Genomic DNA, 27,459 nt, shown 5'->3' on the forward strand with positions numbered 1-27,459 from the left:
GCTCGCGATTGGCTGAGGCNGAAGAGTTTGAGATGAAGGAGGACGAGCCATGGTATGACCACCGGGACCTCCAGCAAGGTGAGGGCGCGGTCGCTCCCCGGGTGGGCGGCCTGGCCCGGGAGGTTCCCGGGCGCGAAACCGTTAAAAAGTTGGTTTCCCTGGCGGCGGGCGGGCGTCAGGTGCGGGAAGGTCCGCCGCACACCTGGCGTGGGGACCGGCAGGGCGCCCAGCCCACCGGGAGGTCGCTTCCGCGCAGTGACCATCACCATCCCTGCGTGTGGGGTGCTAACGGCGCGGGGGCACCGCTGGGAACCCCTCCCCGATTAGCAGTTGAATCCTCACCGCATTACCTGGAGGCTCTGGTTGGCCCCTTCCCGGCTCGCGGCCTCCGCGCCTCTAGGGGGGCACCCCCGACCCACGCCCAGTGGGAGCTGCTGCAGGTGGTAGGGATAGCAGGGCTGTGGGGCGGAACGGCGCCGGGCGTTCGCATTTCATCCGCCCCACACCTTAATCCGAGGGCAGCTTCTCTTCTCCCCATTTCCCAGATGAGGAAAACGAGGCTAACCCGCCAAATGATCTCCCTCAAGTCAAGCGTGGGGGTAAGCATACACTTACACTCGGAAAGAGGAGACCTAGCTACTGCCTAGAACTTATCTCTCCTTTATCACGGGCTTACAGCTTCTTAAGTTGGATGTCAGAAGGCTGAAAAACTTTTTTTGCTTATGCATCGTACACCAGATGCCAAGTGAAAATGACTTGAGGCACTTCTGCCTCTGTCACTTCTCCTAGTTGGCACACTCGCTTTTTAGTTGAAAATAGGCTTTCAGATCTGGGCCTGCCTCGGATTTCTTGCTGAAGATGTCTCAGAGAAAAATCTTAAAGCAGCCTTCAGTTTGGAGTCCGTGCCCGCACTATTTTTTGCATATTAATAGCGGGCATTTGCAATTGGGGAACGCTTTTTGTGGATTTTTAACACTGATGCCCATTTAGTCCGCCTGTCAAGCTAGGGAGGTAGTAGATACTGTTACTAGGGGAGCTAGGATTCCACTCCAAACTCCAGAGCCAACTTTTTAACCACCATACCGGATACTCCTTAGGTATTTTTTCCAGGCATCTTCGGCTTCTGCAATTCTGTGCAAATCCACTTTCTCAGCTCTAAAATGGCACTGCAAATTAACATCTCATTTAGTTGAATATTAAATGGCCATGATTCTTGTTCATGCTAATCATTGAACTTGGGGTGGAGGTGGGGAAGGGTGTGGGCCTGAATGGCTTGTACTTAGAAAAGGAAAACAAGCAACTCTTTTGAGGGGGAAGGTGGGTTTCCTTTTTTGTTTTTGCTATTTCGTGGATGGTCACTTGAATCAAGGTGGTTCACAAGCTCACTTTTATAGTCCAAACTATAGGCCAAGTAGTGCATGATTTGCCATCATGTTCTCACTATCCACAAGGCAAATTTGTCTTACATTTTAACCCCTTTTCAGAATTCCCCATAAGGATTGATGGCCTAGTTTGATACTTTCTCTGGGATTAATGAGTCAATTACTGCACCATTGCAACATTTCCCTACAATATAATTGAAGCTAAATATTTTTATTTAGCAAGCATAGATCTATACAGGCCCTTTCTAAAAAATCTAGCATAATACTGATCACATAATAGAGGCTCAGTTTTAATATTTGGTGAACTGAGTCTCTCACACTGTTTTCATGGCTCTTTTCCATCAGGTGCTTTAGTCCACACTGCACTTGCACCCTGTGGGAAGTTGTTAAGAGCAGATTTAAGTTGTAATACTTAAATCTACAGGAAGCAAATGCAACATATTGGGGTTACACGTGGAACTCTTTAACCTCTGATAATAAAAACAAAATCAGGTGTTTAATGAAACCTTAATGAGCACAGATCTAAACCTCCTTGATGTCAGTTTGCATTTGGAATTTGCTCTCTGCTTTTCAGAAGACTTTCACATCTGTTAATTACAGTGGACTTTGACATAGCCCTGTATGTCATAACCAAGTGTGTGGGGTAGGAGTAGATGTGAAATTCCAGCAGTCTCATAACTTAACGAATGTGGCCTGTAAAAGAATAACATCTGCGATGTGAATAAATAAAAGGATAGCTTTGCCCCAGTTTTCATTTATTTTTATTAAAATTAACATTTTTATTTTTGAGAGACAGAGCGCGAGTGGAGGAGTGGCAGAGAGAAAGGGAGACAGAATCTGAAGCAGGCTGCAGGCTCTGAGCTGTCAGTACAGAGACCGACATGGAGCTCGAACCCATCAACTGTGAGATCATAACCTGAGCTGAAGTTGGACACTTAACCAACCCATTGAGCCACCCAGGTGCCTCTGTCCCAGTTTTTAAAGATTATGTTAAAGAACACCTAAACTTCTAACGAATTTTTAAGTATGTTAATTTCTGACAAATTTATTATCTACTCTGTGCCAGGTACTCATCTAGGCACTGGGGCCACAGTGCCTATCCACAGGGTAGGATAGACAAGATCCTGTCCTGGGAGTTGATGGTGTAGGAACCTGTTTGCTAGAGAAGCCTGGAGATGTTGCCTCCTGGCGTGTGCCCAACTACAGTGCCTGGCACATGGTAGGCCCTGTATTTGCTGCTGAATATGATTTGGGAGCAAGTCTGTCCTGTTAAACAGATTGATAAGCCCATCTAGTCGGATTTTTATCAAGTGCAGACCTTTTTTTTTTTTTAACATCCTCATTATTGGGGTACCTGGGTGGCTCAGCTGGCTAAGTTTCCGGCTTTTGGTTTCTGCTCAGGTCATGATCTCACTGTTTGTGAATTTGAGCCTCACATTGGGCTCTGCGTGGATAGTGCAGAGCCTGCTTAGGATTCTCTCTCTGTCCCTCTCTCTCTGCTCCTTCCCTGCACTCTCTCTCTCTCATTCAAAAATAAATAAAAACTTTAAAAACTTTTTTAAAAAGTCCTCATTATTAACCTTACTGAGCAAGCCTTGTTTAGAGAGAGTTGCTAAAACAACTTTTTAAGATCCTGTTCTCAAAGTCATTAAACTACAAATTTGTTTCCTTTAGCAATAGAAGTATTATTTAAATAGATAAACCATGTCAAAGTTTGGTGGGGCATTCTTTTTTAAATTAAAATTGCAGAAAAACTCTAACCTCACGAGGGTCTGGTCCACCATTTATACCTTGTTAGAAACATGTAAAGCTTGTGCAGGCAGAAGGAGAAAACCCTTTGCTTTTACCGAACACTTTGATAAAGAGACTGTCTTTTGTCAGAGACCTGAGTTGGCACAGTAAGAATACTGACAATGATCTCTATGGGTAAGATCCTTTCTGGGACAGCAGGAGCCTTCTGTGCAGGTAATGATGGTGCTTGCTTTGAAATGTGCCCCTGAGAACAAGGTGGAAAGATTTCAGAGACTGAGTTTTCTTTCAGTCCAGCTGCTATTATAATTGTCATTTGGTGAACTATGCAAGCTTAGAATACCGTTTCAAGTTTCTACTATATGGATCAGCAAATGAAATCTTAGTTTAAAGGAATCCTCTGACTTCTTGTTTTCCTGATTGAGTACATTTTCCATGTGTACAACTAATTTGCTGAATCATTGTTGAAGGGTCATTAAAACTGGCACCACCATTTTTCTTGGTGTTTATATTAGGCTTTTTTGCTTTCCCAATTATAGTAACATTGGCAACAGGCGTTACACAGAAGCATCACCAAATGACGCATCTGATTTTGTAATAAGAAAAGCTTTCAGCCTTAATGTTGTTGAATTACTGCTGCAGACTTCAGCTAACGTGAGAATATATTGTCCTCATGGTTCATGAAAAACTGAAGTAAAATAAAAATACAGGGAATTTAAAGGTTTCAGAATTCTGGAAGAAAGATCCTTAAAAAAAAAATCACTCAGCTGCCAGAGGTAATCCTTTGCTTAAGGAATAGCACTGAGTACAGTACTTGTTTAAACCTTACAGTTTATACTGTTAAAATAGATTATCACATGCAAAGATTAGTGAAAATATTAAATATATGAAGATATGGATAGGCTGTAATTCTCAAACTGACAGGAAATGTGTGGTATTTTTACTTATTATTAAAAAAAAAATTTTAGTGTTTATTTTTGAGAGAGAGAAACAGAACCAGCAGGGAGGGGCAGAGAGAGACGCAGAATCTGAAGCAGGCTCTGGGCTCCAAGCTGACCGCACAGAGCTTGACGTGGGGCTCAACCCACAAACTGCAAGACCATGACCTGAGCCGAAGTTGGACTCTCAACTGACTGAGCCACCCAGGCACCCTTATTTATTATTATTATTTTTTATGTTTGTTTATTTTTGAGAGAGAGAGAGAGAGGGAGACACAGAATGGGAAGCAGGCTCCAGGCTCTGAGCCGTCAGCATAGAGCCTGACACAGGGCTTGAAACCACGAACCGTGAGTTCATGACCTGAGCGGAAGTCAGATACTCAACCCACTGAGCCACCCAGGCGCCCCAATGTGTGGTATTTTTAGTGGCTGCCTAGATCAGTAAGTTCAATAGGATTTAGAAAAGACAACGTCTAATGAAAATCCTTGCTGTAAACTAGAGATGATCAAGTACATAAGGCTTCAAAATGACACTGTGTCTTACTTTAAAATATAAGAACATTGAACATTCTCCTATTCCCCCCACTAATTACTTACAAATGCTTTTTGGGCTTCCTGCCAGCTTTTGGCTTCTTTTGGTTATGGAAGCCAGATGCTACACAACAGGAAATGAATTTTTTTTTTAGACCAAAAAAAGACCCTTGTCTTTAAACTAACAGATGAAGTAATATCCTATTATGCAGTGTGACTTCACAGACACTTACTTGTAGTTGAGACTTGTTTTGCCAGAATTCTATCCTAAACATCTATGAAATATTTAGCAGATTGAGACTTCAGGTTACTGAACCAGGTTGGGGCTTTGTTTAATTGGATATCAGGATCGAGATAAGGGCAAGTCTCAAATTATTTTCTCGCTGTTTACTGGAAGATCGCTGTGCTTGGCCTCTCTTTGTGCAGCAGCAGGAGAAGGAAAGCTGCTCCCGGCTGCGTATTAAGTGGTGGGTAGTTTCTTAACTGAATGCAAGTAGTTGAAGATGGCCTCTAGTTAGATTGGATTCTGGAAGAGGTTTTAGCTCAGGTTTGGATCTCTAGTTAAGAACACCTTTGATGAGTCTCTGGTCCTTCCCAGTGAGTAATTACCACCTTAGAACAGGCCAGGAGAGACTTAAGTAATGTCTAGGTAATGTTTAATGCTTTGTCTTTAATAAGCATGGTGGGCTTCTGTGGGGGCACTGTGTATACACATTACACACCCTGTGAGTACAAAATAATTATTTGGGAGCATCTACACGCGGTATATAGTTCCTTCTGCGTTTAGTGAACACAAGATACTAACTTGCCTGGGGGTTGTATGTGATTTCACTGGCAGAGCAGGCAGTAAGACAAGTAGCTCAACTCTGGCTTCTCATCGCCATCTATAAAAACAAATGAAAAGATTAAGTACCTCAAAGAGGGAAATTTACTCTCCACCCCAAACAAAGAGGTGTGTGGACCTCCCAGTATAAAGATGTAGAGGATGATGTAAGTGAAGTCAGAAACTGTTGACCGTAATTGTTGTTTTGCTATGACTCACCATGTAGATTTGGTCAGTCAGGTAGCATCTTTGTGCTTCAGGTTGTTTCATTTGAAAATCTGGGCTAAATTGAAAGGATAGAAAGGTTAGTATCTCTTAAATGCTTTGAGCTGTTTGTAAAGGTTCCTTGCCTTGTAAATAGAAGATGTTATTTCATGGACTTGTTATCTTAAGTCTTAAGTTCTTTAGTAGGCTTTTTAATATTTAAATCATGAGAGAATGTATTTTAACACCTATCTACCAACATATATACTGTTTTATTATAAATGGGTGTAAGATGTTTTAAAATGAGCTGGTGTGTGGTAGGTTTCACTGCTTTGTTTATTCCTAATGAGGAAAAACTAATCATGCAGAATACTAATTATGCACTCTAGTGGACAGTACCATGTAACAAAAATTACTGCTTTTCTTTTACCACTTTAGGTTAAGTTTTAATGTTGACACTGATGAATAAACATAAAACCTTATTTGTCAGCCTCTAAAAATTAGGTTTAAAGGTGGATTTTTTTGTTTGGTTTTTAGAGGTAGGAGGTGAGTCAGATGGACAGAGGGAGAATGATAGAGAATCTGAAACAGGCTCCACACCCAGCACGGAGCCCAGTGTGGGATTTGTTCTCATGACCATGAGATCCATGACCTGAGTCAGATGTTTACCACCCAAGTACCCCTAAAAATTAAAAAGCATATATAGTGGGTTTCCTGGTTTTCATCATAAACATTTTTTTCATAATGAATATTTTATGACATTAAGTGAAATGACTTTCCATCATACTTAGAGTAAAATTTAAACTTTGTTTACCATGGCTTTAAGATCTTGTATGCACCTGCCTACCTTCCAGCTTCCTCTCTTACCACTCTTCCTCTCATGCTTGTATCACACTGGCTTCTTGTCAGGTCGTAGACTATGCCAGCTTCTTTCTTGAAGTACCTGTCTGACTTTTTTACTCCTCACTCTTCAAGCCTCAGCTAAAATGTCCCCTCAGACCTCAGACTTTTCTTGTGACCTCTCTTTCTAAAATAGATACTTTATTCATTATCACCAGTTCTATATTTTTTCCTTTGTCACACATCACATTCAAATGGTGGACAACTCTTTTTAGCTCTACTTTAAACCGTATCTGGATTCCTGCCCCTCTCTCCGTCTCCATCTCCGTCTCAGCCACTGTAGTCCAAGCCGCCACCATCTCTCACCCAGATGATTGCAGTCTCCTCCTGTCACCCTGCTTCCGTCTCTATCTCGCTCAGTTGGTTTACACAGCAGACACTCATATTGTCAAAAACCTTCACTTGGTTCCATTTTACTCAGAGTAAAAGCCAAAATCTTGACCTTCTTAGTAAGGTCCTATACAAGCTGGCCTGGCAATCTTAGAGCCCCTCTGACTTGTCACCCTCTCTGCCCCCCATGCACACTTTGCTTCAGCCTCATTAGCTCCAATCACAGAGCCTTTGGACTTGTTTTGCCTCTGCTTGGAATGGTGGTCCTCTAGATCTGTGCGGGTCATTTATTCAGTTCCTTCACATCTTATTCCTTTTTAAAAAAATATTTATTTTTCAAAGAGAGTGTGCAAGTGGGCAAGGGGCAGAGAGAAGGATCTGAAGCAGCTCCAGGCTCTGAACTGTCAGCACAGAGCCCGATGCAGGGCTCTAACTCACAAACTGTGAGATCATGACCTGAGCCGAAGTTGGATGCTCAACCAACTGAGCCACCCAGGTGCCCCCACCTCTTAATTCTAGTGTCACCCTGGTCACATGTTCTTAAATTTCAACCTCCCACATCCACATTCTTCACATCCCCCTAACTTGGTTTAATTTTTTCTCTTTAGCACTTACTGCTGTCTATTTTCTATTTTATCATGTTGTTTGTCCCAATAGAATGTAAGCTTCATGAGGGCAGGGAATTTTTTACCTAAGTTCATTCTTCTATCCCTAGTGTCCAGAACAGTGTCTATTAATGAAGGTATGCATGCACATATGAATGAAAAATATTTATCATATTTGGCTAATTTATTTTCTTATTTGCTGTCTGGCTTTTCCCATTCATCTCTGGGAGTGTCAGGATAACAGGGACATCCATCTTATTCACCATTCTATAGCCAAAACTTGGCATGGTGCCTAGCAATAAAAACATTAATTTGTGAATCAATGCATACTAATAATACTTTGACTTTGTATACAGCTTAGTTTCTGAAGTACTTCCTTATATATTATTTCATTTGTTTTTTATAATCTTATACCGATAGGACCGTCGTCTCTCTAGACAATACTAAGTGTAGGGACCTTTAAAGTCACCATATTGAAAGTGTTAACCTGGTAAATGGTAGTCAGAACTGGACCCCAGACCTTCCTACTCAGTTCAGTGCATTTCTCACTATATTGAAGGAACTCCTATGAAACTTAATATGCAGATAGCTGTTTCAGTTACTTACATTAGAACTAGCATCCTTTTTTTGTATCATTAAATTTTTATTTCTGGGATTCTGTATAATACAAACAAATCCCATCTTAGGTATATATATACCTAAGAAGAGAGAGAGTTGAAAAATTAGGTTTAAAATAGAAATATGGTGGGGGATCCTGGGTGGCTCGGTCAGTTAAGTGTCTGACTTCAGCTCAGGTCATGGTCTCGCAGTTGCTGAGTTTGAGCCCTGCGTAGGGCTCTGTGCTGACAGCTCAGAGCCTGGAGCCTGTTTCGGATTCTGTGTCTCCTCCTCTCTCTACCCCTCCCCCACTCACGCTTTGTCTCTCTCAAATAAATAATAAAACATTAAAAAAATTAAAAACAGGAATATGTTTTTGTGCTAAATCAAAGTTTAAGCTACCTTAAAAACTCACTATATTGCTTATCTGATGTGCTCATCTTGGAGAAGGACATGAAGAGAAGTAGAAAAAAATGAGAGACCTGGGGCAGTATTCTTATTACTGGAGTATTTTTTAAAGTTTGTTTATTTTGAAGGGAGGAGGGGCAGAGGGAGAGAGAGAATCCCAAGTAGGCTCCACAGTGACAGTGCAGGGCTTAAATCAACAAACCATGAGACCATGACCTGAGCCGAAATCAAGAGATAGATGCTTAACCGACTGAGCCACTGAGGCGCCCCTGTTTTTCCTTTTTTTGACTTAATTTTAGTCTCCTTAGGAGGCCAGGATCTTTAATACATACATTGCTTTGATAGTTAGATTCACAACAGCCAGATTTCATGGGAACTCTAGAAACTATTGAAAGATCTGCCTATACTTGGACTCAAGGGTCTTCCAGAAAAAAGTAGACAATGAGGATATGAATAAGTTCAGTCCATGAGGAAATAATTAAGATGTTAGGAGTCACTGTGATGAATGATCATTTCTGAACGAATGAATACATCTCCATAAGGGAGATCACTGTTCTTCAGTTTTACACGTAGGGATACACAGGAGCATACCTTACCAGTAGAGGAACCCAGTTCAACTGAATTTTAGGTAGAACTCGGGTTTCTTTCTGTGCCATTTCACCTTCTATTGGGATCTGACTGGAACTTTGGGTTAGGTCTTGATTCATTCTTATTTTAAGGACTGGGGTATATAAAAGGTTGAAGTGAGATCATTTGCATTATTCTAAGATTCATTTGTTGTGCTAGATCTCCAACTTGCTGCTGAACTTGGGAAGACATTATTGGATCGGAACACAGAGTTGGAGGAATCTCTTCAGCAAATGTACACAACCAATCAGGAGCAGTTACAGGAAATTGAGGTAATTTACTCATTAAGAGAGTTACACTTTGAGGTTAGCTTGGTGCTGTTATTGTACCAATCGTGTTCTGCACTTTGAAAGAACCATTGGAGAGGGTGGGGAGGTTGATTTCTATGTTGGGAAAGCATAAAGAAAAAAGTCTGATGAAAGAAATTTCTCTCTTCACCCTTGGTGTAGTAAATGGTCCAGTATTTACCAGTATGTGAAGCACAATAACGTTGTCAATATTCTACTTCATTTTTTAAAAAAATTTTTAATGTTTTTTTAAATTTCTTTTATTTTTTTTAACTTTTTTTTAATGTTTTATTTATTTCTAGGAGAGAGAGATTGACAGCGTGAGCAGGGGAGGGTCAGAGAGAGAGGGAGTCACAGACTGAAACAGGCTCCAGGCTCTGAGCTGGCAGTCAACACAGAGCCCGACGTGGGGCTCGAACCCACGAACCGCGAGATCATGACCTGAGCGAAAGTCGGACGCTTAACCGACTAAGCCACCCAGGCGCCCCTAAATTTATTTCTGAGAGACAGAGACAGCGTGAGCAGGGGAGGGTCATAGAGAGAGGGAGATACAGAATCTGAAACAGGCCAGGCTCTGAGCTGGCTGTCAGCACAGAGCCCAACGCGGGGCTCGAATCCACGAACTGTGAGATCATGACCTGAGCCAAAGTTGGACGCTTAACCGACTGAGCCACCCAGGCGCTCCTATTATACTTCATTTTTAACTTTTTTCTTTGAAAAAATGAATTATGCAATATTTCAGATATGCCAAGAGGTATAGGAATAATACAGTGAACAACTGTGTACCCACCACCCAGCTTAAGAAAAAAATACCCACACTGTTGAGGCTCCCTCCTTGTTTGGAGCCCCTCCCCTAAATTTGGGTTTAGATGGAAGAATTTTTATTGTTTTTAATTTTTATTTATTTTTTAAATTTTTTTTAATTTTTGAGAGAGAGAATGAGAGAGAGACAGAGTGTGAACAGGGAGATGCAGAATCTGAAGCAAGCTCCAGGCTGTCAGCACAGAGCCCAATGCGGGACTGTAACCTGTGAACCACGAGATCATGACCTCAGCTGAAGTCAGACGCTTAACCGACTGAGCCACCCAGGTGCCCCCAGATGGAAGAATTTTTAAATCATAGTACCTGATTTTATAATGTGTTTAAACCTCTTGTACCATTCAGGAGCACCTGGGTGGCTTAGTTAATTAAGCATCTGACTCTTGATTTCGGCTCAGGTCATAATCTGACCATTATAAGATTAAGCCCTGAGTCAAACTCTGTGCTGAGTGTGGAGCCTCCTTGGGATTCTTTCTCTCTCTCCCTCTCTCTCTGCCCCTCCTCTGCTCATGCTCACTCACTTGCAGTCTCTCTCTCTCTCTCTCAAAATAAATAAATAAACTTCTTGTGACATTCAAAGAATTATTCAGGGATGCCTGGTCCATTCAGTCAATAAAGCATGCGACTCTTGATTTTAGGGTCTTAAGTTTGAGCCCCATGTGGGTAGAGCTAACTTATAAAAAAAGAAAAGAAAAAATCATAAAATAGATATTTCTTTCTCCCTCCTATGATCTTTATTTACATTTTTAGTAGATTTTTAAAATTAAGAGTACTTTTTCCCCCTAGTTTAACAACTACAATGAAATATACTAGATTAAGGCTTTAAAAATGCAAGGTGCTATCTTATAAATGGTCCCATTTAAGTAACCCAGTTATGTGTAAGCCACGTGACTGTAAAGATGATAATTTTGGATATTAACCCAAAAGTTGTCTGATTAGAATACTTTTCTCCATGCTCCCACCCCCCTTCCCTCGCCCCCCCCTCAAAAAAAAAGCTTTGCACTTAAATTACAACTCCTTCCCTTCAAATTGGCACATTAAAACCACTCTTGTGTGAGTGTAAAAGACCTTAGAATAGTGATCACGGGTGCCTGGGTAGTTCAGTCAGTTAAGCGTCTGACTCTGGATTTCAACTGCAGTCATGATCTCACAGGTTTGTGAGATAAAGCCCCACTGCAGGCTCTGTGCTGATAGCAAGGAGCTGTCCTTTCTCTGCTCCTCCCCCACTTGTGCCTGCTTGTTCATGAGTATGCTCCCGCTCCCTCTCCCTCCCTCCCCCTCAATAAATAGGTAAATATTTTTTTATATGTTTTATTTATTTCTAGGAGAGAGAGAGAGAGACAGTGTGAGCAGGGGAGGGTCAGAGAGAGAGGGAGTCACAGACTGAAACAGGCTCCAGGCTCTGAGCTGGCAGTCAGCACAGAGCTCGACACGGGGCTCGAACCCACAAACCGCGAGATCATGACCTAAGCGAAAGTCGGACGCTTAACTGACTAAGCCACCCAGGCGCCCCAAAATAGGTAAATATTTTAAAGAAACAACTGTGATCAGAACTTACTGAGTTTAATTATATACTGAACCAAGTGCTAGAAATGCAAAGTAGAATCATATAGTTCTTGATTTCTAAGCAATCAAAATTACACAAACTTCAATTTTTTAATACAAATAAACCTACCATCAAAACTAAGGCAAATTCATAATCTGTGTCTTTAGTTTTACATAGTAGCCATAATTAAGATGTGTATATATGGTAGATCTGCCTCTTCATTAGGATTTATGAATATAGCCAATAATGTGATTGGCTATGTGGGAAATACACTTTTATGATTCTAGGAAGGTATATCTTGTAATGATATTAGTCACCAGCTGCCACTTTTAGCACATTCTATTTCAAAAGAGCATAGAACATGGGGCGCCTGGGTGGCTCAGTTGGTTTAGTGTCTGACTTTGGCTCAGGTCATAATCTCATGGTTCGTGGGTTCAAGCTCTGCATCGGAGTCTAAGCTGACAGCTAGCTCAGAGCCTGGAGCCTGCTTCAGATTCTGTGTCTCCCTCTCTCTCTGACCCTCCCCTGCTCATGCTGTCTCTCTCAGAAATAAAACATTTAAATTTTTTTTTAAAAAAAGTAATAAAAATAAAGAGCATAGAACATGCCATGCCCAAAATTAGAGGTAATTACTATACAGTTTGTCAGAAACCTAAAAATGCAGAAAAACCAGTCTTTTTTTTTTGAAAGTTTATTTTGAGGGAGAGGGAGGGAACATGTGCACGTGAATGGGGGAAGGGCAGAGAGAGAGAACCTGACAGAATCTGACTCAGGGCTCCATTCCATGAACTGTGAGATTATGACCTGAGCCAAAACCAAGAGTTGGGCGCTTAACTAACTGAGCCACCCAGGTGCCCCCCGGAAATACCAGGATAATTTTTAAAAACTCTTAAAACTAGCTAAATGTTGTACATGCTCAAGGAATTCATACTTGCTTTGTGTTATAGACTTTGCTTTACAACTCATCAGAAGATGTCCTGTAGTAGTCTTGGGGCATATACATGAAAACTATCATATACTTTGAATATATGGTATCTATCAAATCTATCAGTATTTGTGCACAAGCATAGTCTTAATACATTGTATGATGTTTTCTATGAAAAGTACCTATAAATCCTTGTAACTGAATTCTATAACTGATACTTATTTTAGAATATCTCCCAAGTATAGATGAAAAAAGGATATTTGCAGACTAAGAGAATAATATCTATTTCCTACCACCACAGGAGATCACAAATACAATTGCTTTATGATCTAAGTTACTTATTTTCTACCTTTTTTCCCCTGTTGTATTGAGGAATTTAAACAGTTAAGACAGATAGTTAACATTCTAAAAAAAAAAAATCCACAGATCTTTGAGATTCTCCAAATCTAAAGGAACATTCTACCATCTATTGTTTTCTTTAAGATGTTGTAAAGCAAGATGGAAATGAAGTGCTTATACTCAGTTCACATCTTAATGATTAAATAAATACAAAATTAAATATGTATATAAGCTATTCAAATAAATTTAGCCTGGAATATTCCAGAAATGTTTTCATGAATCTCTTGTTTCCATAATAGAGCATGCAGTCCCCTGGTTCTTAGATCCAAGCATTGTAGCTTTCAACATTTTACTCTTTATCCAAAGCTGTATTTTGGCTCAGAACAACACTTTCATAGATTTCTTTTCTGCCATTGCACTTGACTTTCTTCTTTTTATAAATCACTTTATGAAAGTCAGTGGGGATGGGACAAAATAGGGAGATGAAATGGCAGTGCTGGTTAAGCCCACTTACCAGCAAGAGGACCCCTACAAACTGGCCTTGTTGCCTGCTCAGTTCACATCTGCTCCTGTGTAGACTTACAGATCACAACATAGACTTGAAGTAGTCTAAAATAAGGAAGGCTTGTTGTTCTTATAAAAGTAAGTAGGCAGCCAAAGAGCCCAATTCCCTACTAAAAGGTGATCTTTGCATTATGTGCCTCTTATCACTGCAACCTTCAGGAACCCCCTAAACTTTGTAAGTGTTCTTTCCTTAATTCAGATCTTCCATCAGTTTCTTTTTCTCTTTTAAGTAACTTTTTTATTGGAATACACATACAGAAAACACAGATCCTAAATTATAGTTCAATGAGTTTTCGTAAACATGTTAATACAACCAACACCCCAGATAAGAAATGAGAACATTATCAGCTCTGCCAGTTACGATTGCCACTAACCAGCATTCTGACACCTAGATTAGTTTAGCCTTTTGGAACTTTGTACAAGTTTTCTTTTTTTAATTTTTTAGTTTTTTTATTTTTTAAAGAGAGAGACTGCGAGCTGGGAAGAGGGACTGAGGGGGAGAGAATGAATAATTAAGCAAGCTCCATGCTCAGATCCTGACGTGGGTCTCCATCTCATGAATCATGAGATCATGACCTATGCCAAAATCAAGAGTTGATGTTCAAACTACCGAGCCACTCAGGTGCCCCCCACTGGGACACTTTTTTTTTTCTTAAAATTTTTTAATTTGTTTGAAAAAGAGCACAAAAGAGTAAGTGGGGGAGGGGTAAAGAGAGAGGGAGAGAAAGAATCCCAAGCAGGATCTGTATTGTCAGCACAGAGCCCAGTGCAGGGCTGGAAACCTGAACAGTGAGATCATGATCTGTGCTGAAATCAAGAGTCCGAAACTCAGCCAACTGAGCCCCCAACTTGTACAAGTTTTAAACTAACTTTTCAGAATGTTTATTGGGATGTCTCCTGGTTAAAAATGTAATACATGATCATTTTTTGAAGTTAGTAGATGGTATAATTGCAAACAAAAAGTCAGCCCTTATTCTACCACCCAGAAAAATTTGAAATGAGACAATCTAGAAAAATGGACTGGTACAAACTACTTAAAATGGATAAACAATATTGCAGAACTGGTAATAATACTAGGATAAAATCCCCCAAACTGGACTTGTTATAGACATTATAGAAATAGACAACTAGGAAACTGTCAGAGGGTATCTTGAAAGTAGAACTACAAGTGTGCTTCCAAAGACTTGGTGGGTTTCAAATAATCCTAGTAGGAATTGATCGGTATTTTTTTTAGAGATTGTTTTTAATGTAAAAAAAAAAAAAATTAAACTATTGAAAGTAATGATTGGCTTCAGAGATAACCTACAGCCTATGTAACTTCTCTTCAGTGTTGATCTGCACAGTAAGTTTTTCTCTCCTGGGTGAGGGAGAGGAGAGAGTACTTTGGAGGGTAATGAGCTCTGACACCCTCAGACACAATCAAGATTCTCTTCAAGATTCCTACAATCACATAAGCAAGCCTACAGCCTTGTGTTTTTGTTACCTCTCTGCTCGAAAATATGCATGATTCCCGGGGCGCCTGGGTGGCTTAGTCGGTTAAGCGTCCGACTTTCGCTTGGGTCATGATCTCGCGGTTCGTGGGTTCGAGCCCCGCGTCGGGCTCTGTGCTGACTGCCAGCTCAGAGCCTGGAGCCTGTTTCAGTCTGTGACTCCCTCTCTCTCTGACCCTCCCCTGCTCATGCTGTCTCTACCTCTCTCCTAGAAATAAATAAAACATTAAAAAAAAAAATTAAAAAAAAAAAAAATATGCATGATTCCCAACAGGACTTGTCACTCCCACTCAAAGTAGTCTGGCCTTCGAGGCATTCCTTCTTTCATCAAGCGGTTATGTTTTCCTTAGGAATTTTAAGTCGTTTTATGCTTCCTTTACTACATTCACCAGTATTCTATATATTACATTCATTGATTTGTTTTAGTTCCTCCTCCCCACACCTGTTTCTCTTTGCAACATTGAAGCTGTTGCTGTGTTTATCCATGGTGGACCATCATGTTGAAATCAGTATCTTAAGAGAGGACAGATAAACAATTTGCAATGTGCTTCTGATGATTGCTAAGCTGTTTTTGGAGAATTTTTTAGAAGATGGAAGGAGCTCTGGCCTCAGCATTAGAAGATTCAGCATTAGAAGATTAGAGATCCCTCAATTCTGTGGCAAATAGCTGGAAACTTGAGGCATGTGACTGACTTCTCAGATCCTGTTTGCTCCACTGTGTCATGGTGATAAGAATGCTTGTACTACATTAGTACAGGGTTGTTCTGAGGGGATAAGATTATGTAAATGTATATATTTTGGACAGTATAAATTACTGCACAGTTTATCCATGTTTTAAGAATTTTAGTAATGGGGCGCCTGGGTGGCTCAGTCGGTTGGGCGTTGAACTTCAGCTCAGGTCATAATCTCACGGTCCGTGGGTTCGGGCCCCACTGCCAGCTCAGAGCCTGGATGGAGCTTGTTTCAGATTCTTTGTCTCCCTCTCTCTCTGACCCTCCCCTGCTCACTCTGTCTCTCTCTTTCTCTCTCTCTCTGTCTCAGAAATAAATAAAACATTAAAAAAAATTTTATAATGAAAGAATCTTAATTCAGAAAAAAAAATCTTTTTCAGTTACTGGAAAATTGATCTTAAAAACAAGCCAAACTTTTAATAGTGAGATTATAAGTGGTTTTTATTTTCATATTTGTGCCCTTTTTTTCCAACTTAAATTTCCTACAGGGGAAATAAAATATTTTAATCAGGGAAAAGAGGTTTTTCAAAGGTAATAGGAAATCTTTCTTCAGTATTGTAGAAGGTCATTTTGATACTAAACTCAGAGGATTTGGGCTGTAATCCTTAATATAAGGATAATCCCAACACTGCATAAAAGCCAAATTTCCATTCCATTCCATTCCTTATGCATTTTTACTTGGGGTTGTCTGTCTCTCCCTGCATTCTAGGTCAGGGGGCTACAGTTGCAAATAGGTGTTAATACAATCCTGCCAGCCTTTTTTTTTTTTTTTTTTAAAGATGTGCCTCAATTGTTAAGGTGACCTGTTTATAGCTTTTGTGCATAACCTGAACATTGTACTCACAGTCAAGGTGACCTTCTATGCAAATTCTGAGACACACATATGATAACTCACAGAACTTAAACTTTGATATTTTTGCCTATAAAATTAACATTTGGTGTGTGTGTGTGTGTGTGTGTGTTTGCTATCATATTCCCCTCCCAATGTTTTGCTTAAATGTCTCCCTTTCCACTGTTTAATATGACAGATACTTTTGTACTTGAGCAGTTTTTGCCACTTGAATTTGGGGATATTGGCAGTCCCATCAAATTTATTTGAGGTTGTGTATCAAAGATTCTGAATGGCGAATACCGTTAGTAGCATATCTATGCCTTTAAATGAAGGGCAGAAAATGAGCTAACCCATTTCCTTCTAAATTCAGAAAAAAATTGATAAAACTAATTTGAAACTTAGAGGCCAAGTGTAAAGCAGTGTTTGACCACATACGCAGAGTCTGGATTCTCTGGCCCCATATCCATACTTGCTGAGAGATCTATTAATATTTCTTTTAAGTTGCTGACCAAGTTAGTCAGACTTCTTTGTTCGGTAACCTATTACATGCAGATCCTTGGAAAAGTCAAGGGCTTTTCTGATTAGTTTTGATGTAATAATAATAAGATTAAACTACTACCATGTGAAAACAAGCTCCCTGCCATTCTTCAGATTGTTCTTAAAGCCAAATCCTCTAAGACCAAACATCACAAGCTCTTTGTAAATGGTTTCATTGTGTTTTTATCACAGGTTGATATGTCAAATGAAGGGGACTTAACAGTAGTTTTCTTTTTTAATATGCTAGTCTTCTGCATCNGGTTAGCCCCTGTCCAAAGCAGATGATTCTCCTCCTAATGGATCGTCAGGAGGTCACTATTAGCCTAACAGCTGTGTCACACCGCCTGCTGTGTCCTACCTCCTGCGTCCTCACATGGGCATTTTATCACCTCCCATCATCACGAGAAGGTGGTACAGGACAATGAGATATTTTGAGAGACCACATTCACATAACTTCTGTTACAGTGTATTGTTACAATTGTTCTCTTTTATTATTAGTTACTGTTTTTTAAACTTTAAATGTTTTATTTATTTCTGAGAGAGAGAGAGAGAGGCAGCATGAGCAGGGGAGGACCAGAGAGAGAGGGAGACAAAGAATCCGAAGTAGGCTCCAGGCTCTGATCTAGCTGTCAGCCCAGAGCCTGACACAGGGCTGAACCCCACGAACCCGTGAGATCATGACCTGAGCCGAAGTCGGAAGCTAAACTGACTGAGCCACCCAGGCGTCCCTAGTTACTGTTAATTTCTCACTATGCCAAATTTAAATTAAACTTTATCATAGGTAGGCATAAACGTACAGGGGGGGAAGAGAGTCGTATATTTAGGGTTTAGCACCAAACATCATTTAGGCACCTGCTGAGGGTTTTTGAATACATCCCCAGTGGATAAAGAAGGACTGCCCTAGCCTCTTTGTACTTATTTGCATGTTTGTTTCCTTTATGTTGACCACAACTCTAATTTGAACAGTATATCTTTAAAAGGGGGCAACAGCTTGGGTCCCACATAATAGCTGGTAGGAATTATAAAGGTCTTTCAGATTACTGAGAGGTATTCATGCCGTGGGAGTAAATCAGAATCGTTTATAAATGGGGCTAGACAGGAGAGAATTAGTGGCTAACAGGAACTTTTCCCAAGAGGCCTTGAACCAAATCCCTTTTCAAAACCTTTCATTTAAGTCTCTTAACATTTCAGTGGCCCTAGTTGTGTAGAGAGCACAATAAGCTGTTGTCTAGAAGTCTAGAAATTGCTGTTTAGGGGTACTTGGCTGTCTCAGTTGGTAGAGCATATGAGTATTGATCTCAGGGTCTTGAGTTCAAGCCCCACAGTAGGAGTAGAGCCTACATCTTAAAAAAAGAAAGAAAGAAAGAAATTGCCATTTAGCCAAAGTATTTTTAGTCCCTACTGTGTGTCAGGAATTGTGCTAAATGGACTAGGTATACAGAATAGGCTTCCCTTTTCAAGGAGGGTTAGAAAGACTGGATACTAACAAGTAAGCAATTTGGTTTATTATTGCATTGTTTTGAGGGAAATTAATGGACTGCTTTCGAGGGGGTGGTTTGGAAAGGCTTCTGAACAGGTTATGTTTGAACAGAGGTCTAAATTTGTGCTGTACTGCATGCTGAGCATGGAGCCTGCTTAAGAGTCTCATTCTCTCTCTCTCTCTCTCTCTCTAACAGAAGAAAATAAAATATTTGTGTCCTAGGTCCCTTTGGCTGTCTAGTGAGGCCTGTGTGATGATCCTTTTAAAATACATAGAATTACAAAGGGAATCTGTTAAACTGAAATGCCTATCAAAATGTTGAAAAAATGAATGTGTGATATAGTAATAAGTTTCTGTATTAATAACATTAAATACTAGGATCTAATGTCAGTCTAAAAACTGTAATTTCAAATAGTGATGAGTGTAACCAATGAATCAAGATTTCTGCGGTCATTATCACATGATATGAAAATGTATGTGATTTCTGTTGGTGATGAAGTCCTAGGTACCCCATCATACTACTGATGGCCTGCTACCTCCATTCAAAATCAAAGGAAATGCTAAATTTCAGTTAGAAGTTAGAGACCAGGAACACGTAATGTCTCTTTCATCCAAGTGCACAGACCCTCTGAATTCTGTCTGAGGACCCCATGCTAAGAACTGCTGGATTAAATGGAGCCAGCAGGAAAAACATATCCCTAAAGGAAGGGGGAGCTTGCTTAGAGTAAGGCAAATCTGCAGTTTTAAGGTGAAGGTACCCCTGAGTGTGAAGAAAGAATCAGTAGCTTTCTGGTGAAACTGGAAAAGCTATATGAGAGGGAGTTGGGAAAATATTAATTAATACTGAAACATAAATGATAGTAAGGGGATTATTGAGGTAATTAGGTATGATTAAAATTGTAGTTAAAATAGTTCTCTTAGAAATACATGAATACATATACCTCAATTAAGAGGTCTTGGATTTATGGGGCACCTGTGGGGTTCAGTAGGATAAGCGTCTGACTCAGCTCAGGTCATGATCTCATGGTTTGTGGGATCAAGCCCCGTGTCAGGGAAGATGCTGACAGTGTGGAGTCGGCTTGGGATTCATATTCTCTCTCTCACTCTTTATCTCTTTCTCAAAATAAACCTAAAAAAAAGCCATCTTGGATTTGCTTTAAAATGATTGGAGATGAGGAGAGTAGAAAAGTAGAGGTGTGACAAATCGATGATAATTGTTAAAAGTGGATGATGGATAGATGGAGGCTCATTAAACCATTTTTTTCTGTACTTATGTTTGAAATTATCCATAATACAAAGGTTTTATTTTTTTACTTTTTATTTTTTTAAATATAATTTATTGTCAAATTGGTTTCCATACAACACCCAGTGTTCATCCCAACAAGTGCCCTCCTCCATGCCCATCACCCACTTTCCCCTTTACCCCACCCTGCATCAGCCCTCAGTTTGCTCTCATTATTTGAGAGTCTCTTATGGTTTGCCTCCCTCCCTTAAAAAGGTGTTAAAATGTAGGACATGATACTAGCCATCTGTAAAGAGTAAGTGCTTGGGTAGACTAAGAATTTAGGAAGCAAGACACCTAATATGTTATTCCCCGAAGTATGACTGAGAACATCGAAGGGTAACATGCTGCTGAGGCAGTTATAATACAGCCTAATGTTCGTGGAGCACTCTGACTAAGCCAAGTCCTGAGGAAGGAAGCAGTAAACATGAAGCTTAAGAATCATTGTTGATCCAAGTGAATACTGATGCCTCCCTGACCCAAGAGAAAGAGACATTAGGTTAGGGGATGGGGAAAGACCTTCAGGATTTTCCATGTCCAAGAACAATATTTCTCTAATAAGTGTGATCCACAGACCACTTGTACTAATGTCGCCTGGGGTTTTTGCTAAAAATGCAGAATGCTAGCTCTACCCTAGTCTTACTGAATTTTAGGTGAAAGGGGCCCAGGTTCCTATAGTTTAATACCCCAGATGACTCTTAACACATTTAAAGTTTGAAAACTGTAACTATAGGTAAAGATGAGAATAGCTACCTCTTATCGAGCAGTTGTACCGTATGCCAGATAGCCTGCCGAGCCCTTCGCATACTTTAATCTTATAGCAGCCCTTGTGAGGTAGGTGATGCGGAAATCTCACCATAGAAAACTTAAGTTACTTGCCAAAGGTCACCTGGTTAGAAGTGGTAAAGTAGAACTTCAAATTCTGACCCCAGAGTCTATGCTTTTAGCCACAGCAGCCTCCCACCAGGCTCTTTTCTCTGATCCAATGCCCACCAAAAGATTTCTGTGAGAATTGACCTCTCACTGCCCTTTATAGGGCACATGTGTCCTACAGAGAATGTGAATATTCTAGTCTCAGGGCAGAGACCACTCCTGTTGTAAATTAATACTTAGTGTCTGGTCTATGTGTGAGCCTTTTTCAGGTTGATGTGAATCCTCCAGAAGAATACTTAAGACCTCTACTTGATATAAAAGTAGCTTGTGAAATTTCTGTAGCTATTATATGTATTCCTGTATTCTAAATCTTTGTTCCTAAGGGATTGAATACCTTCCCATCATCGTTGGGAACCTACTAGATATTGCTAGCCAGAGGGCAGGATTGAGGGCCTACTCCTGGAGAAGCTGGTAGGGGTGGAGGGAGTAAAGAATAAACACCAGCTTTTACAGGGACTGTGCTGTGTGCTCACTTACCTTATTTAATACTTTAAGTCCTACAAGATAGGTTAGTAACCAATCCACAATTCCTTGTTTTCAATTCCAAACCCAAAAGACTCTGTAAAACAAGATTTTTTTCTTAAGTTTGCAGCAGATTCATTTGGCAGCAAACCCTGAGCTGAACTGCTGTGAGGCTGTTTTATAATCCTTATTCATACTTTTTGATGCAGAAATATTAATGCTCTAGGGGTGCCTGCCTGGGTGGCTCAGGTCATGACCTTGCCGTCTGTGAGTTTGAGCCCTGCATCGGAGCCTGCTTGGGATTCTCTCTCTTTCCCTCTCTCCCTTTCCCTCTTTCTCTCTGCTCCTCCCCCATTTGTGCTCTCTCCCTCTTTCAAAATAAGTAAATAAACTTAAAAATTAAAAAAAAGAAATATTAGTGCTTGATTATAGGGTGCTGCCTGTACCTCATTGAGGATGCTATGAAGTGTATGGTATGTGTGCCATGTTGTTCTAAAATTTTAGAATTTTATCTAAGAATTTTAAATCTAAGAATTCTCTAAAACATTTTTGGCCTTGAGAGTTTCAGAGGAGAAAGTTGAAGTTAGGAGAGTTCAGTGTTTTCTTAACACCTTGCTACCAAGTTATATAATTAGATGTATAAAAAGGTCATAGAGGGGTGCCTGGGGGTGCCTGGGGTGGCTCAGTAGGTTAGGGTTAGGGTTAGCATCTGACTGCTGCTCAGGTCATGATCTCACGGTTTGTGAGTTTGAGCCTGATGTTGGGCTCTGTGCTGATGGCTCAGAGCCTGGAGCCTGCTTCGGATTCTGTGTCTCCCTCTCTCTATGCCCCTCCCCTTCGTGTGCACGCTCTCTCGCGTGCTCTCTCTCTCTCTCTCTCTCTCTCTCTCTCTCAAAAATAAACATTTAAAATAAATTAATTAAAAGGTATATATGCTTTTTTTTTCAACTCTGCCACATTGTCATTTAAAGAACCCATTGAAAATCATTTAGCACATTCTTTGAAGGAAATCTGTTAGATTTGCAATAAAGTTGTGTAGTTGATCCTTGACAATACAGGTTTGAACTGCATGGGTCCACTTCCACAAGAATTTTTTTTTTTTATAAATACAGAATAATATAAGAGTATTTTCTCTTATGATTTTCTTAACATTTTCTCTAACTTCATTATAAGAATATAGTATATAATACATATGATGGACAAGATATGTGTGTTAATCAACTGTTTATCAGTAAGGCTTCCAGTCAACAGTAGGCTATTAAAGTTTGGGAGGAGTCAAAAGTTCTACATTTTGTACAACTGTGTGGGGGTCAGTGCCCCTAACCCCTACATTGTTCAAGCATCAACTGTACAGTTGTATAAAAAGCCCCAGGAAAAGTGTTTTTAAGGTCCGCTTAGAAAGCAGTCTTAGCTGTACCAGAATAATCGGGCAAATTTTTTATGAATGAGGAGGATTGTGGTGATAAGCTTCTCATAGCATTAGAAATAACAAGAGTCTTTGAATCATAGTAAGCTAAATATCTCTTTCTGATTAAATCACTGTTATTTTCCCCTTTTTTGGGGGGGGGGTTCAGGATACCTCATTTGGAAAAGAAAATTTGATTTTTTCCAAGCAAAAAATCATGTAAAATTACTTTAGAGAGAGAAAAATACATGGTATTTTTGCTTAAATATTGATCACATGTTCCATAATTTTCTCTCTTGTGGGATTATCAGGCTCACTTTAGATTTTCTTGTTGAGCTTTAACTTTATGCATATATTGTGCTTTGTAAGAGTAGATCAGCCTTATATGATAAATAGGATATTGGTAAGCATTAGGGGAAGTAAACGTGTAAAGGATGGCCTATGTTTATTTCCTACTAGATAAGTACTTTAATTGGGTTTTAAAGTTTTTTCTTTTCATAAAATTAACCTGTAGTATTGTGGTATAATAAAAAGCATAGATTTGATCTTTGTGTCCAGTTCCTGGCACAGAGCTTCTAAAACCCTTGGAATTTCCTGAATGATAGAATGGGAACTGGTTGCCAGAAGGAACACACCCATGTTATCAGAGGGTTAGAACCATCAGTCTAACCCCCAACCTCTGGGGAGGGGACAGGGGCTGGAGCTTGAGTTCAGTCACCAATGGCCAGTGATTTCATCAATCATGCCTATGCTGCGAAGCTTCAGTAAAAGCCTGAAACCAGAGCACATCGATGTGCTGGGAGGGTGGTGCATCTGGAGAGGGCGTAGAAGCCCACACCACTCTGCATCCCCGTACTTTGCCCTCTGCATCTCTCCCATGTGGTCTCCCTGAGTTGTTCTCCTTTAAAGCAGTCAGTGTAAATAAAGTGATTTCCTGAGTTCTATGAGTTGTAGTGAATTTTGAACCTGAGAGGAGGTCATGGAAACCCTCATATTTATAGCTGGTTTGTCAGAAGTACAGGTGATCTCTGAGCCTTGCAACTGGTATCTGAAGTGGGACAGTTTCATGGAACTTGAGCCCTTCTAACCTCTGGGGTCACTACAGGAAGGTAGTGTCAGAACTGAACTGTAGGAAACCCAGTAGGTATTAGCGAATTGGCAAGTTGGTGTTGGGATACTGCAGGTATTTTTTCTGTTTAATGTGTAACCTAGTCACAATCATCTTCTCTTACAGTACCTGACCAAGCAGGTGGAGCTTCTGCGGCAGATGAATGAGCAGCACGCAAAAGTTTACGAGCAATTAGATATCACAGCAAGGGAACTGGAAGAAACCAATCAAAAGCTAGTTGCAGACAGCAAGGCCTCACAGCAAAAGATTCTGAGGTAAATTTTCTAGAATCCATTGAGGAAGTCCTAGAGTACGTCATTTAGTATAAACTAAAATAGAACATGGCCATAGAGGGTTTGGGTCAGACGGGGTATGGTTTAACTTATTTCTTTATGGAAAATAGAGCTTAAATAGAAGTCCTTTCCAATTAAGAAAACCCAGTTTGAGTGGCTGACAACTAATCTCTCCTCACTGCTTATGCCCTTAATTTAATATGACAAGCAACAAATGGCTTCTATCTGTTCCTCACAGTCTGACTGAAACCATCGAATGCCTACAAACGAACATTGATCACCTCCAGAGCCAAGTGGAGGAGTTGAAGTCATCTGGCCAAGGAAGAAAGAGCCAGGGGAAGGGTAACCAGGGGAAATCGGCACCCAGCTTCTCGTGTCTGAAGGAGCTCTATGACCTCCGCCAGTAAGAGCCTGCCTTGCTGTGGGATTATGAGCAGGGGGGCATCTCATGCCAGAGACACATCCTGGATTCCAGTAGATTAAAAGTACCCTTTTAAGAAATGCTACTTGATTATTAGACCACCAGTGGTTTGAGCAAAACCATTTAACTTAAACATACAATGAATAGAGTTCTTGAGTCTTAGTAATTCTGCAAAAGCTTATTTAGAAAGTCTTGGGAGTGCTCATTTCAGTGCTTTTCATGTGTTAAGTCTTCACTTAAATTAAGGTTCAGTACTTGTGATAGATTTGGGAGCTGTACCTCATATTAGAGTGAAAAAAATTGAAATGTCAATAAAACAAGTTTTTTGCCTATAGAGATGGCTTTATAATTTAGAGTTGAGACTGAATCTTTATTTGAGAATTATTTCTTGAGCACCTGTTGTATGGCAGGTGCTATGCCAGACATGAGTGGTGAGCAAAATAGACACCATCGCTCCTGCCCTTGCACTTGCACTCTCAGGGAGGGGCAGATACAATCATCACACAGATAAACAGAGTTACAAGTTGCCCAGGACTATGCCCAAGAGAGATCAGCGTCTGTATTTTGGTGGTTTCCAACCTTGACTATTTATCAAATCACTTTGGAGTTTTTCAAACTGCAGTGCCAATGAGTCCCTTAGGCCTAAATCAGAATCTCTAGGTCCAGGTAAAAAGCTGCCCAGATAATTCTGATGCACAGCCAAGGTTGAGAGCCACTGGGCCATTCTCATTTCCTTGAAAGATATCTGTCATACCACTGGGCTTTTAAAATAGGTGTTCTGAATGGTTTTTAGTGGGTAAAAAGAGTAGTCACAAAAATTGTTTTCTTACATGTTTATTTGCTAGCCTTACACAATTTCATTTTAGCCACTACCCTAGGAATAGGCAAAAAAAATTAACTCCATCACTGTTCCTCAAAAATATTTAGTTGAAAAAAATCAATCTCCCGCTTTTCATTCCCAGTCAACCTACATAATATATTCTTTCAACGTTTTTCTCCTAGACACTTTGTGTATGATCATGTGTTTGCCGAGAAGATCACTTCCTTACAAAGTCAGCAAAGCCCCGATGAGGAAGAAAATGAGCACTTGAAGAAAACAGTGACAATGCTGCAAGCCCAGCTGAGCCTGGAGCGGCAGAAGCGGGTGACGATGGAGGAGGAGTACGGGCTTGTGCTGAAGGAGAACAGCGAACTGGAGCAGCAGCTGGGAGCCACGGATGCCTACCGAGCCCGGGCTCTGGAATTGGAGGCCGAGGTGGCAGAGATGCGGCAGATGCTGCAGTCGGAGCATCCGTTTGTGAATGGCGTTGAGAAGCTGGTGCCGGACTCTCTGTTCATCCCTTTCAAAGAACACAGCCAGAGCCTGCTGGAGGAGCTGCTCCTGCCTGTCCCGGAAGCACACAGAAAGCCTCTCAAGCGCAGTAGCAGTGAGACAGTGCTGAGCAGCTTGGCCGGGGGGGATATCGTGAGGGGCCACGAGGAGACCTGCATCCGGAGGGCCAGGGCTGTGAAGCAGAGGGGCATCTCCCTTCTGCATGAAGTGGACACTCAGTACAGCGCCCTGAAGGTGAAGTATGAGGAGCTGCTGAAGAAGTGCCAGCATGGGGAGGACTCCCTGTCCCACAAGGCTGTGCAGACCTCCAGGGCTCTAGCCAAAGACCTGGTGGCGACCAATGCCCAGCCTGAGGCGGGCACCAGCGGCTGGGAACCAGCCTTCGTCAGCCCAGAGCCCGTCAGTTCCCCCACCACCACGACACCTCCGGAATACAAAGCGCTTTTTAAAGAGATCTTTAGCTGCATCAAGAAAACAAAGCAAGAAATAGATGAACAGAGAACAAAATACCGGTCTCTCTCCTCTCATTCCTAATTCACCCTCCAACTCTACGACTAATTTGCCCATTTCCTTTCACCTCTCTCTCCCACTCCGACCAGTGTTTGTAAACCCCAGCGCCAGGTGGCTCATGACGTTCGCCTCGTTGTTTTGCTTACTTAGCAGCAAACCGCGGGAACCGGTGTCAGTTCTATAACCCAGTTCCGTTTAAGCTCCTCAGGAAATCCCATGACAACCTGGCCTCTGGCTGGTGCGCTGCTTTGGGTTGTGATTCCTTAAAAAGCCCCAGAACCAGTTGAGGGATAGATGTGTTCCTAGAGAAGTAGGCCTGGAGTCACTATATATGTAGTATATAGAGTGTGTATAGTGGACTGGGGGAAAGGGCAGAGTTGAAACAAAACTAAGGCAACTGCTACTGCCTCCTCGCTCCTCAAAACCGTGTAGTAGTCAGATGGCTGCCAACCTGAAATGGTTTCACAAGCACTGTTGGATACTGTGAATGTCCAGGAGAAAGCAGGGGTCTAATCCAAAATCAGTGGCATTAACAAATGCTCAAAGCCTTGTGTTTGGTTACATCTGCTACCAGTAGAGCTGTAACTGACAAGGAATGATAATATGTCTAAATCCAACTCAATCTAAATTCAATCTAGAGGCAAGCTCTGGTTTGACCCAGGCTGGCTTGTTAGCATAGGCCCTGGCGGGCCCCCACCCCCATCTTCAGATATTTTTAACTCTAAGCTATAGTGGTTAGTATAGGCAAATATATAAATCATTCTTAAACTAAAAAAGCAAGCTCAAACCCCTCACTCCTGTGTTGTCCAAGCTGGCTAAGCTGACAGCCGCAGGCTGCCCTTATTCAGTTCCTGTCGTTCCTGTAAATGTTTTCGACTTGATGCAGAAATTCCTGCTACTTTATTAAACAGTATTGTTCTTTGGGAATCTACTCATCCTCTCACTTGCATACTTTTAATTTAAAGCTATTTAAGAGAACTGAAGTTACACTTGTATATATTTTTCTAAAAACCAAATAAAACTATGAAAATGAACAAATGGATCACTTGCTTATTTTAAGCTGAAGCT

The 27,459-nt window shown here is 40.9% G+C and overlaps 1 protein-coding gene across 2 annotated transcripts; it reads left to right on the forward strand.

Moving 5' to 3' along the window:
- The first annotated feature begins 16 nt into the window (after positions 1–16).
- Positions 17–27,423, forward strand: CDR2 (cerebellar degeneration related protein 2). Of its 2 annotated transcripts, XM_077760507.1 has the most exons (5): positions 23–78; positions 9,254–9,366; positions 23,961–24,109; positions 24,366–24,530; positions 25,551–27,423. In XM_077760507.1, the coding sequence occupies exons 1-5, from the start codon at positions 33–35 to the stop codon at positions 26,413–26,415; spliced, it is 1,338 nt and encodes a 445-aa protein (XP_077616633.1). In that variant the 5' UTR covers positions 23–32; the 3' UTR covers positions 26,416–27,423. The 2 variants fall into 2 exon arrangements, with proteins under 2 accessions (XP_077616634.1, XP_077616633.1); XM_077760508.1 differs by lacking the exon at positions 9,254–9,366 and having other exon boundaries at positions 17–78.
- Positions 27,424–27,459: the final 36 nt, after the last annotated feature.

This window comes from Crocuta crocuta, unplaced genomic scaffold (assembly GCF_008692635.1).
Source record: "Crocuta crocuta isolate KB4526 unplaced genomic scaffold, BGI_CrCroc_1.0 scaffold73, whole genome shotgun sequence".
NCBI lineage: Eukaryota > Metazoa > Chordata > Mammalia > Carnivora > Hyaenidae > Crocuta > Crocuta crocuta.